General features: G+C 38.1%; 1 protein-coding gene across 3 annotated transcripts in view; it reads left to right on the forward strand.

The window, feature by feature from the left end:
* Positions 1–425: 425 nt before the first annotated feature.
* ST8SIA4 (ST8 alpha-N-acetyl-neuraminide alpha-2,8-sialyltransferase 4) overlaps positions 426–12,957 on the forward strand; it is a gene marked incomplete at its 5' end in the record, with an annotated part of 93,114 nt that continues 80,582 nt past the window's right edge. For all 3 annotated transcript variants that reach the window (XM_084234168.1, XM_084234170.1, XM_084234169.1), the window contains 2 exons: positions 426–538; positions 6,762–6,893. In XM_084234168.1, coding sequence (XP_084090294.1) covers positions 426–538; positions 6,762–6,893 — 245 coding nt within the window. The remainder of the gene's footprint in view (positions 539–6,761; positions 6,894–12,957) is intronic.

The raw sequence follows: 12,957 nt of genomic DNA on the forward strand, positions 1-12,957 counted from the left end.
ACTCTCAAAGCAGCAGTTAGCAACGCCAGGCAACAGCAGCCTCCGCCCCTGAGTCCAGTGATTGGCTGGTTTTGCTCATCATTTCCCTGCTAGCAAAAGGGAAGGGCCAGTGACGCCCCCGAATCCAGCTGCAGAAGCGGCCGCCACCTCCAAAGCACAAGGTGTCTCGTCTGAAAAGAAACATGAGCCCCAGGGAGGCTGAGCGACCCCGGCAGGGCTAGCGGGAAGAGCTCCGGGCAGCGCTCCGCGATCAGGGGGTGCTCCGCCACAGAGGATTCTCACGACCTGTTCCTGAGATCCTGGCTTCACGTTTTCCTTGCCTTTCACTGCTTCCCCCCCAGCAACTCTGTCTCCCCAAAACGGAGCCTTTATATCAAGAGAAGGCGAGGGAGCTGGGGCAACCAGGACTTTCCCGGGCACCCAAGATGCGCTCCATTAGGAAGAGGTGGACCATCTGCACCATAAGTCTGCTACTGATCTTTTATAAGACAAAAGAAATAGCAAGAACTGAGGAGCACCAGGAGACGCAACTCATCGGGTAAATCGAAAGCTTCATTTCAGGATATGACAAAAAGTCAAGCCATAAGTGAAATGTGAATATAGACGCTCGAGTGAGGGGTGAGCGTATGTGTGTGTTCGTGTGAGAGTGTGTGTGTTGAGTCTCGTGAATTAAATAACAAAGGCTGTTGTTGAGGTGTGTACACTCCCCTTTATGCCGTTCCCGGTAGGAGTTCAACTTGCCCGGCGTGATGGTAGCGGCGTTGGTGTTGGCTGCTGCTCTCCTGCTGAAGGAGAAGTCACAGCAGAAGTGTCAACAAAGAACGTGCGTCTTGTCTTTTCTAATCCGTGGCCAGAACTAAAGCGGGATGTCTTTATTTACCATCTGGTTGCCTTTCTTTCTCTCTGCCCTGTCACTCTAGGGGGATATTAGAGAAAACTGACTCTCTGAAAAGCTAAAGTTAAATCCGAGAAAGCAGAAAATGTGTCTCTTCTAGGTTTTTTTTTTTTTTTTTTTTCCTCTGGCGTTGCTTAGATCTGGTGTTGGTTCGTTTGAATTAGGAACTTATTTGCTCTTTCATGGGTAAAACACACGGGCGTCATGGTTACAGGTTTAGAACCCGGCTACTGTACTTTCACAACGACTATATTTGTTATTTCTTTAGTTTATCAAGATGAGTTCAGCATCTACACCCCTCCCCACCACCCCAGTAAGTTCTCTAAATATCACACTTCCTTCCTCCTTCCCCCCCAGCCCCCACTGTCTTTGGTCTTTGAAGTTGAACCAGGAGATGGCTGAAACTTTGTGTTGCTTACATAGCTTGGAAGCGTTTTCTGAGGATGTGAACCTGGTTGCTGGTTGTCAACTCTGTTCAAAGTCCTGTTTCGGAAATCCTCCCTCATCCGGAGGCGTCTGCGATCGGAAACTCCACACTGGCAGAGATGCCTGCCAGGTTTTTTTTTTTTTAAAATTTCTCTGGGATCTTTTTTCTGTTAAAAAAAAAAAAAAAGAAACCGTGTGTGTGTGTGTGTGTGTGTGTGTGTGTGTGTGTGACATAAGAGTGCTTAAATACGCCTGCTCTCACACACACATACACACACACACAAACTTAATTTGTGAATATTCCTGCTCCTCTTTAAGTAATGAGCATGCACGTGAACAAGACACAGCCTTATCCTTACGGAAGGAATCATTATTTTATAGAAAACTACGACAAACCGAATTACAGTAGAAAGGAACTGTTAGAGAAAGAAAAAGCTTGCGAGGAATGGATGGGCTGGATGGTGGTTATGCATCAACAAATCCAGAAAAGGGTCTATCCTGGTGGGGAAAATGCCGAACTATATTGGGTCCTTTACACAAGGAATGGGTGGGTTGAAAATGCAGCCGAGATCAATTGACAGAAAAGGACTTCGGGTGGGGGTGTGAGTCTCCCTGACCGACCTGAGCTTCGCCAGCAGACAAAGGGGTCTTTAGGAAGGTGATGAACCGGCGCTTGGGGGAGAAAGGCAGGCTGGGGCGTGGAGGTCGAGCTTCTTTGTTCCTTTGCGGTCTGGTGGGCTCAGAAGACGAGCCCCAGTCCAGACAAAGCGACCGAGCCTCCCCAGGACTCCGAGGGTTGCGGCCCTGAGCTCCGGACCCTGGAGAGCAGGAGTGGGCGGGGCGCGTGAGAGGAGGTGCCAAGGCTCGCTCTCCTGGCCTCCCTAAATCGCTGGCTGGAAAGCGGAGAGCACCCCAGTACCTCCAGGGCGGGGGGATTATAACGACCCGGTATTCTCCACGGTTCAGGGGCGGCATCCTCCTGTGGCTCTGCCCAGGACTCCGCGGGCTGGTGGGCTCTGAGGGACAGGCTGAAGGCAGCTGGGCCAGGTCGGGCTGGGTTTACTGTGCATTTCGGCCTGGGCGGCGGTTTCCACCTATAACCCCTGAAAAAGCTTGGGGCGGGCGCTGCAATTAAAGAGCAAGCGAGGTGCGCACCCAGTCTACTCTTCCTCCCCGGGCTGGAGCGAGGGTACGAGGAGTGAGGAGATCGGGAAGCCTTATGGCAGCATTCCGGCCCTTTTAAAAAAAAAAAAATCGTTTTTACTGCTCAGCTGACAACCGGGCTCCTCCTCCTTAATTAAAACCCGCAATTACAGTCCTGCGGGGCAAAACCGAGAGCCCGCTGCCGGCGTTGTGCTACCAGCGGTGCCCAGCAGCGTCCTGGCTGCAGCGACTGCCGCTGGAAATTTGGAGTTGAAACTGCCAGGGGCAATGTGAGAAGGACAGTTACTCCCCCCTGAGCGCTCTTTTTCTTTCACTCTGGATGAAACGTTCAATAGATAAAGCCTGTGATCATAGCTCATGGTTTCAACTCACAAATAGTGCTTCTGGTGGAGAAGTTGACTCATCAAAGGATCTAATTATGTCATTGACTCTCTTTCTACCCAGCCACGTGGAGAGCTAGTTTTGAGATTAGGGCTCCCCTGTGGAGGTTTGGCCCCAGAACCCAGTATTCAAAAGTGTGGCAAAAGAGGTAATCTCTGACCTTTGGGGGGCACTGTGTGCTTTAGGACAAGAGATTCAATTAAGTGTTTTCCATAGTCCTTGGATTTTAGAACAATTCCCCTACATTCATATTTAGGGGAAATGCTACCATTTTGGAATAGGCAAGCAATTTCTATGTCTGTTGAACTGTCCTAATCTTCTCTTAACTGGTGGTTTCACCTGTACATATAATGTTGAACAGTCGTTCCATATAGGAGACAGAATGCCAGCACAACTTTCCTACCAACCAGCCACATTCTCTTATCTCCAGAGGAATTGTAGCAGCTCATTTTTTTATAAGAGATTTTTCAGGAGTAGGTCAAGCATTTATTGAGCTTTTAAAACTTATTTCCTTCTATGCAAGACCATTAATTGCCTAGAGGTATAATGACTGGTTAGTAAAGTTTAACTCAAAGGGCATTGGGGATATTAAGTGTTCTGTTCTTGACTGATACTGTTTTCTCAATGGGAAAAATAACCCTCACAAATGACCCATGGTTTCACTGGATCTGTGTGTTATTTGGATTTAATTGAAAATGTGTTAACTGAAGGGTCTCTCATACACAAAAACAAACAAAACAAACTGTGGATATGCTCATTTAATGAAATAGCATTTAAACGTGTGGCATGGATTGTAATATGTTATTTGTTTTGGTCATCTTTCCTTAAAATCTGATTGTAACTGAGATTTTAACTTTTCTTATCAGCTAGAGATCTCCCTTCTAATTTGACTATGTGTTTTAAATTGTTTCACTAAATGATCAACAGCATTAGTAATGAAAAGTATCAAAGAGTTGACAGTGGAGATAAACATGCAAATATAAAAGTATCACCATTGTAAGCAAAGTTAATTCCTGTGTGTTCTAGGGCAAAATACACTCATCTAAATTAGGAAACCCCGAATTTGCACTTTACTTCATGATACATTTGTAATTCTACTAAAAGCCATAAATACCTTCTGAATTTTTAGATGTTTGATACCTGGGTAATGAAAAGACAAAAATTCCTGTTATTTGTGTTCAGATTTAATTTAAGTTCTTTTCTTGCAGATTACCTTTATACGTTTATATTGAAAAGGAAATTTAAACTAGTCCAAAGGGAACACATTCATTCTAAAGTCAAGTCATAATTCCCTTTTTCATTGGGGTTGAACTAAGGCTTTGGGGACATAATTTCATGAAATGAAATTAATCATGTTTGTTATATTCTATAGAACCAATAGAATACATTTTATTCTTACCTGGCTACTCATATTTCAAAAATAATATTTGTAAATACAAGTAATCTAACTAAGAGTTTGTAACTAGTATTGTGTAAATGACTATCTAAATGGGTTTTTTCTTAGTTTCATATAAGCAGGAATGTTTTATAATACTTACTGCTTTTTGCTGAATTATTTCCTTGATGCGCTCATTGCAATTTTCCCTTTAGGAGCACTTATTGAATCTTCCTGTATATCCCATTGCAAGAAATGCTTTCAGTGCAGCTGTTTAGCAATCGTGTCCAATCTGGAATGAGAAAGTAGTAGGGGGTGGCAATATCCTTCATGCCTTGCATTCACGGGAGGGACAAAACTTTTCTAGGACAGAATACTATCAAGGTCACCAGTGAAAAATACCATGAGTTTCATTTAACTTTATACAAAGAAATTTGTCCCAGATCATCATATTGCACTAAGCTTGGCCTTCTCTGACATGAATTCATTTTCTTCAAGGTGAAATGTTACTAGTCGGACCTACTTTCATTCAAAGTTCTTCCTAGAAATAAAAGTCTGAAAGTTGGCTTATCACCATCACTGAAAACAAAGATCAGAGTAATGTGGTATCATTTCATTAATATAAATCTCATGTAAACATTTTAAATGCTTTTTAAAAAACCTTAGGAAGTTCTGAAAAGACTCTTACAATTAAGTGCAAATACAGCCTTCATTCTGCTTGTAAAGCTGTATCTGTATCCACCTCAATAAGATAATCTTCTGTAGATAGCTAAAATGCCAACCCCTGTTTATTTTTACTTCTATAAAGGTTTAGTGCTGTTGAATTATTATAATAATAGCAATCTTCTTAGAAAAATATAATATTGACAGGCCACATTAAGGAAATGAAGATCAAAAAGAACCCTCCTAGTAATCATTTGTGCCTATATTCTTGAAGGCATATCTCCAAAAGCATAAGATAAACTTTTGTGTATTCCATATTTTCATTCAGAGATAGCCATTATCATTAAATATACAAAACTTGACTCCCGGACTGGACTACAGAATAGTAAATTGTACTTAAGTTTCCTTGCCTTCTAAATGACCTCTATAAAATAATTATTATGCATGCATACGTATGTAAGTGTATACTTTTCATCAGTAGGACAGTTTAAAATGTTGATTTTACAGAGTTCTAAATTTCACAAGGATTAGTTGATGCTTTGAGTTGCTCCAAATTAGAACTACATGTTTAAAAAAGAATGCAATCCAAAATAACAAACTATAAGCCTCCAATTACAGAATTCATCTAACAGCTGTTATACAGGCAATGTTTCCATTGATAGTAGGAGAGGATTGCCTACATAATAAACACAAATTTAGCCTGTGTAACTGAGAAAATAGTCATGTTACTTTTAACTATGTTTTTGAGATTCTAAAAAATTAAAATGTAACATGTAAAGGAACAAATACATATAGTGAACATGCCTTTATCACAAAAAGATGACTTTTCAACCCGGTAGGTATGTAAATCTGCACAGAATGCTTATATGTAAATTGATAATGTTCATCTATAAAGTATGAAGAAATAATCTATCGAACAATAAATTGGTCCAACTATAAATGTCCGAATGTCCTTAACAGCATCATAGGTATCTGCCACCACCATCACTTCCAGCAGCATCACTGCTACTCCCATGTCACATGGTACATTTGCCTAACATTATTGATTGGAGAAGGTAGCATAGTTGATTTTTTTTAATGTGATAGGAAATAACAGTAATAATGGCTACTGAATGAGCTGTCTGCATACTGCAATCTCTTTCTCTTCTCCACTACTAAGTGTCAGGAGAATGTCACTTGGTATGTCACTTTGTGGAGGTATTTTGAGACCTAAATTAGTACTTTAATAGTGCTTTATAAGTTGCTTTCATGTATAGAGCTCTACTTAATCCTCACAAGGTCATTGCATATTAGATAATGTTGCAGTTTTCAAGGAAAAGTAAATCCACTGGCTTAGAAAGAGAATATTTCCAAGGACATATAGGCTGGTAAGTTATGGAATCCTGAACATGAGCAGATCACCTGATAGTCTGAGGTTTTCTTACACCAAAACAAAAACTCATTCCATTGTATCTATGCATCCTCTGTGAAAATGAAGTTAGAGTTTTGAAGTAACAATAGAGAAGCAGGGGAATTGACCAAACATCCTGTCTCTATTGTCTAAGCACAGTGGGGTGGGACAGGCCCAAGGGGTGCAGACCTTAGATGAGAAGTGTTTTGTCTTTAAATACCAGAGTGCCTTTTTTTTTTAAATATGAAGTGGCCTTATTACAAGAATAATTGAAAATGATTGTCCTGATATGTCATTTTCACTCAATCTTTATGCATTTCATCATGTTCTGCCTCTTCTTCTAACATAGAAAGTGTTGTATCTATAATTTGTCACTAAAAATCTTCATCAAATTATATATTGTGCTACTTACCAAAATATGTCTTACTTTAATGAAGCTGAAATTTTTGTTTGATTGTTTGTTTCAGAGACGGTGAAATGTGTTTGAGTCGATCACTTGTCAATAGTTCTGATAAAATTATTAGAAAGGCCGGTTCTTCAATCTTCCAGCACTCTGTAGAAGGTTGGAAAATTAATTCCTCTTTGGTCCTGGAGATAAGGTGAGTTTCTTTTATAAGGAATAATTTTCATACTGTGTTCTCGAGTACATAAGACTTGGCAAATGTATATTGACTGCTTCATTTATACTTTAAGTATGAACACTTTAATAAAAGAGGAAACCAGCTCTACTTAATGTTGCTCACTGAAGGATGTGAAAACATAAAACCTGAAATCGTTGGACAGAAGTTTAAGATTTATGTGAGTTTTGAATCTATATGTGAGCTTTGTTTTTAATGGAATAACATATACAAGTGAATATGAATTTTTACATGCATGCTTTATTCTTACTCAAGATGGACATATATTTTAAGAAATATCTTTATTTCCTTATAGTCTTATAACTTCTTGTAACCTTGTGTTTTCTCACACTGGACAAAAATGGAGTTTATTAAGCTCCTATTTTGCTGATAATTATAAATAAATTTGATTTACTGTATAGATGGGTATTTCTATGTGAACTCCTATAATTAAAGCCTCAACAATTATATCCTAAATAAGTAAAAATCAGAAAATAAGTTTTCTAGATTACTGACTGATTCTTTTTAATATTTTAGAATTTTAACTTAAACATGCTCTTGAAATCAAACTCAGTGCTTTATATATATACATATATATCCATTGTCTTATTTTATTCTATTATAACCCTATAACTAATAAGAAAGCTAAAGATAGACCTTCCAAATTATGGCAGAAGCAAACATCATTTTTTTTTCTATAGTTTTACTGCTGCACTAGTTGGTATTATTAAGAATATTATAGGGATCTCCCTGGTGGTGTAGGTGTTAAGTCTCAGTGCTATTAGGCTATCACTACTGAAGCCTGAGTTCCATAGTGGGAGCTAACCCATATATGGCACAGCAGACCTCTCCAGTTTCTCCTGCTGCTCCCCTCAGCAGTGTATTTCAAAGGATCTGCCTGTTCTGCTCTCCACTCTGTTTCTGGTGAATCCTAACGCCCCTGCACCCCTGGCCAACACATTCCCAGTTCTATGCATAAATAAATATATATTTAAAAAATTGTTTTAGGAGATCAGAACTTTTTTTTTTAATTCAAGAAAACATCCATCCTTATAGAAAAATACTATTTTCCCCCTAGTATTGGCAAAATCCTAATTATTCAATGATTGGTTATTAACACAAAAAATTGTATAAGAGATAGTGGTTAAGAGGAAAAGCTGCTGCTTAGGTTTCTGCCTACTCACTTCTAGGATCACACCTGTAATGTACATAACGTAGATATAAACAACTTGAAAAAAGAAAAACCTGCTACACTCATCTTTTAGAGTATGGGTAGCAAATCATAGAATGCATTGCAGCCAAGGCATTCGTGATGTGTTGAAATATACTTGAGAAAATGTCTGGAAATTAAAGATAGGGTATCAGGGAAATGCAGGAATTATTATCTTTTTGTCTCTTTTTGAAGTTTTGACAGTGATTGGAAAGGAAAACAGGAATCAAACCATGGCCATGTCAAAAGGTTGCTTTTGTTTTAGGGGGAACTTTGTTTACTTGTTGGTGGAGTACAAGAATGAGGATATGAGTAGAGTCTGATGACAGAGTTTTAGATGGTTTTCTTAGTCAGTCAGTAAGATTTACTTCGTCTGTAGAGAAAAACAACTTTAAAAACCTTAAAACCGGGCCTCCCTGGTGGCGCAGCGGTTGAGCGCTGGGTTGCGAAGCTGTCCGCGGCCTCTGAGGCGCTGGTTCGATCCCCGGCTGCTCCCCGGCCACCAGAGGAGGGTCCCACATGGCGCGCAGACCTCTCCTGCCGCCCGCTGCTCCCCTCAGCAGTGTACTTGGGTCCTTCTGCCTGCTCTGCTCCCTGCTCTGGCTCTGGTGAATTCTCTCACCCTCCCGTGCTTCTGACTGTACCCAGTGCATGTATAAACGAAACCAAACAAACAAACAAATAAATGAATAAATAAAAAGCATGCCTCTATAAAAAAAAAAAAACCTTAAAACCACTATGAAAAATTAGACATTTTCTTACAAAAGTATAGCTTTTAATATACTCTTAGAAAATTGGACAACTGAACCTGTATTCCTTCTAAGAACTACTTCACTGAAGCCAGCACTGGCCATGATCACTCCAGTTTGACTTTTTTATACCTGGGACTCTGTTGATATCTACCTGACATCTTCCTCACCATCTCACACCTGTATTCTGAAACTGATTGAAAGATTAGATAGTTTTGAAGAAAAAGTAATAGGATGTGGAAAGAGATAAGGTCATAACTATAGCTGTTCTGTGTGGAACAGAGTCAAGTATTGCTATTATTTTGAGGAATATTGGAAGGAAAGAAATATAGCAGGTCCTCAAGAACTTCTTTATTCAATGTTATTTCATTATAACATTAGGGAGAAGAAGAAAAAAAATGGAATTCCTAGCTGGGGTCAATAGCTATGTGGAATTTGCATGGTACCCTTATGTCTATGTGGGTTTTCTCCCCAATTCCAGAGACATACATGTTAAGAGTCACTGGCTTGCCTTAATTGTCCCAATATGAGTGAGCGTGGGCTTGTGGGAGAGTGTACCCTGCAATGAAAGTGTGTCCTGTCAAGCTTGGTTCCAACTTATATCCTGAGCTGCTAACCCCAATTATTGGATTAGAAAATGAATGCATGAATACAGATTATCATTTCACATGAAAAGTGTTTCAGATATTTAGAAATTTGATGACATTTTCATAAACAGAAATATGCCACTGGAGCTTAACTCTTGTTTATATTAATTGGTCTGTGGTAAAAATTGTTACATCATAATTTGTGTCGTTTAGTCTGTTTCTAAGAACCTACCCACTTTTAGGAATTACTGGATGAGTGATTTTTTTTTAATTTGATTTATAAAGATATCTTGGAAGAGAACATTCAAATTGAATTATTTGCCAAGAAGGGAAGCAAATTAGGTAAGGTGATACATATCAGGCACAAGAAGATAATGAAAGGAAGCAAAATAAGAAATTGTAATGGTTTAATTAATATCTCCAGCCATGCTAAATAACATATCAGATAAAAGAAAATTTAATAAATGAAATAAATGGTCAATAATAATTAATATATCTACTCATGCCTTTCTAGTATCTCTATAAAAATTAATACTGTAGATGTGCATGAGTCTACAGATAATGTTTTACCATTTTTAAGATAATCAAAAAGTATTAAACATAAACTGACCCAAGAAAATCATAATTTGTGCAAATGAATTGCATTCATATCTTTGAGGATGATGTATTTTCAATTATAATAGCTAATACTATGAATGAAGTGTTAGTATTGTCTTCATATGATTCTCCTTAACAGATAAAGCAGTAAACCAGAACATACCGAGCAAATATTGAATAATACATACAAAGTTGTCACTTCCTTACAAGGAAATAATAACTTGTGAAACCATTATTGTACAATGTGTAAACAGGTCATACAAATTATAATTGCCTACAGTAATAGTGACTAGGGAGCATTAATCAGTTTATCACCTGTAATAAAATAGAGTATGAAAATGTCTTATTGTTGGCTTAACATTTGTTCATTTTTTAAAGTCATTCTGGAATCTAATTATAAAGTATTTTAGATTATTATTTTTCTTTGTTTCTTCTGCAAAGCTATAGCATTTATGAGGAACTGTATTATTTTGTGTCTGTGAGTGGGTGTGGACATATTTTATAAGTACTTTCAAAATTCTACTTTGAAATTTATGATTTAGACATTGCAACTAATCATTTTTTATTTTACATTATTGAACTATGTTTACAAATCCTTCTCATTTTTAAAATCCCATTAAACTTAAAATGCTCTTGTGACATTCCTAATAAATTATTTATCTATTTGCATTAAAATGTGAAACAGTCACTGAAGATAAATTGTTTTTCCCTTCATTTATAGACATGACTTTCCTTCTTATTACCATTTTCCTTAGCCCTGTGTGCACTCTGCAGCTTTCACCCCAAAATTGATTCATATACATTCATCAACCAACACAATTCCAGAGAGTTGGCTAAGAGAGCTGGTTCCACGTATTAGTTCTTTGTATTTTGATGAGTCATTAAGATTTAGGGAATTTTATTTGTTCTACAGTTAACTTCACAAATTAAAATAATTAACTTCATTAAAGGCTTGGTTTTATGGTAGTAGTAGTTTGATTTTTGTTTTTGTAATCAAAGAATTAATCCATTTCAGATGCATTTAGGAGATCAGAGGAACTCATGTGGATTCACAAGGTTTATTGGTGGCAGAGCCAAGCTTCATACCAGGCCTTCCTGTAGAATCAGAGCTCACATTAGGAAACTATATTTTAATACTAAAAATGCATATAATTAAATGCATCTTTTTGAAGTTTATATAATGGGGGGCTCTAAAATGATAAAATAGAAGATCATAGTTGTCATAATATTACCACATGCTAGACCAAATATCAAATGGCAGCCTGAGAAGTAAATTAACCTGAAAATTCTTTTCATTTTGGAACAGTTTGAACTTTTCATTTGGTTTTGATTGCTGAGGATGTTTCTTCTGACATTAGAATATCTTTTCTATACAGTTAGGACTCCAAACTCGGAATTTTAGAGTACAAGTTGTAACTTGAGCCACACTACAACTTATATAGCTTTGAGGCAACTTGCCTTGCAGAAATAAACTTTTGGAACAAAAATATTTGTGTATTGGGCCTCCCCTGGTGGTGCAGCGGTTGAGCGCTGGGCTGCAAAGCTGCCCGCAGCCTCTGCATCGCCGGTTCGTTCCCTGGCCGCTGGCGAGGGTCCCACAAAAGAAAAAAAAAAATTGTGTATTCCCTCTGCATATTCTAGGCATAATAAAACACTTGACATTTTGAAAACTTTTCTTTTTTTATAAACTATGTCAGTAACAATTAAATTGATAAAATTATTTTTTTAAGATTTATTTATTTATGCATACAAGAACTGGGGTACAGGCCAGAAGTGTGGGAGGGGGTGGCAGGATTCACCAGAGATGGAGTGGGGAGCAGAACAGGCGGATCCACTGAAATACACTACTGAGGGGGGAGATGTGGGCAAGACAGGAGAGGTCTGCTGTGCCATGTGGGTTAGCTTCCTGGCGGGGGCTTGAACTCGTGCCTCAGTGGCTGCGGATAGATTCACATTGCTGCATCTTAGCCCCTTGTGCCACCAGGGAGGCCCCTTATAAATTATTTTTGTCTGGAGTAGAAAGTTCAAAAATGGATTCCTGATACATACACATGTACATTATACACACACCCTCACACACATACAACCTCATTTGCTTATCAGCTTATTATGAATTTTAATCATAAGATTAGTCTAAGGATTCTTTCTGTTGGAGTCAGCAGTGTTATTTAGATTAATATTTAGTTGCCACAGCACTTAGCTGGTTATTGACAAGAAACCTACAGAGAAGAAAGAAGGGCACCTGGTGATAGGTTAGCTTTATTTCACAATTGAAAACAATGTTTAGTAAATTAATTATCTGGGACTCTGCAGCTGCTATTCCAAGTGAAGAGTGCTGTTGAAAGGGAAGTTCTTATTGAGACTTCAGTTGAAAAGTTTCTGTACTTCTGTACTGACAGGAATCTATTCCTGTCAGTTTAACAGTCTAAACCAATCTTTCAGTTTAAGCCAAGAATGGGTCTGATGACTAAAATTTTAGTCTCATTGAAAGTGAAACATTTTCAGATTGTTTCATGTATCTTTAAAAGGTTGCTGAATTTAGTTGTTTATCTGAATGGGGTTTCACAATTTATTTTATGTTCATAAAATGACAAAGATGTAAAAAGGTCATTATTCTACTAAGTCACATACCCCTTTCTTTAAAGATCTGGTAATAATTTGACCACAGAGTAGGAAAACTTGTATTGGTAACACCTGCATAATATTAAATGCTAGCTTTAGTGGATTCATGCTCCTTTACAGTCCAGAAGTTAAACTGAATTTTCGTTTTTTCTCATTCTGAAGTCATTTTTATTCACCTGTTGTCATTCGTAGCAATTATCTTCAGAGCAAAAGCATGTACATTCAACTTGGTTATACTTAAAATACTGTTTCAGTTTACTGTAAGTACAATAGTATTTTCT

This window comes from Talpa europaea, assembly GCF_964194135.1.
Source record: "Talpa europaea genome assembly, chromosome: 5".
NCBI classification, from domain to species: Eukaryota; Metazoa; Chordata; class Mammalia; order Eulipotyphla; family Talpidae; genus Talpa; species Talpa europaea.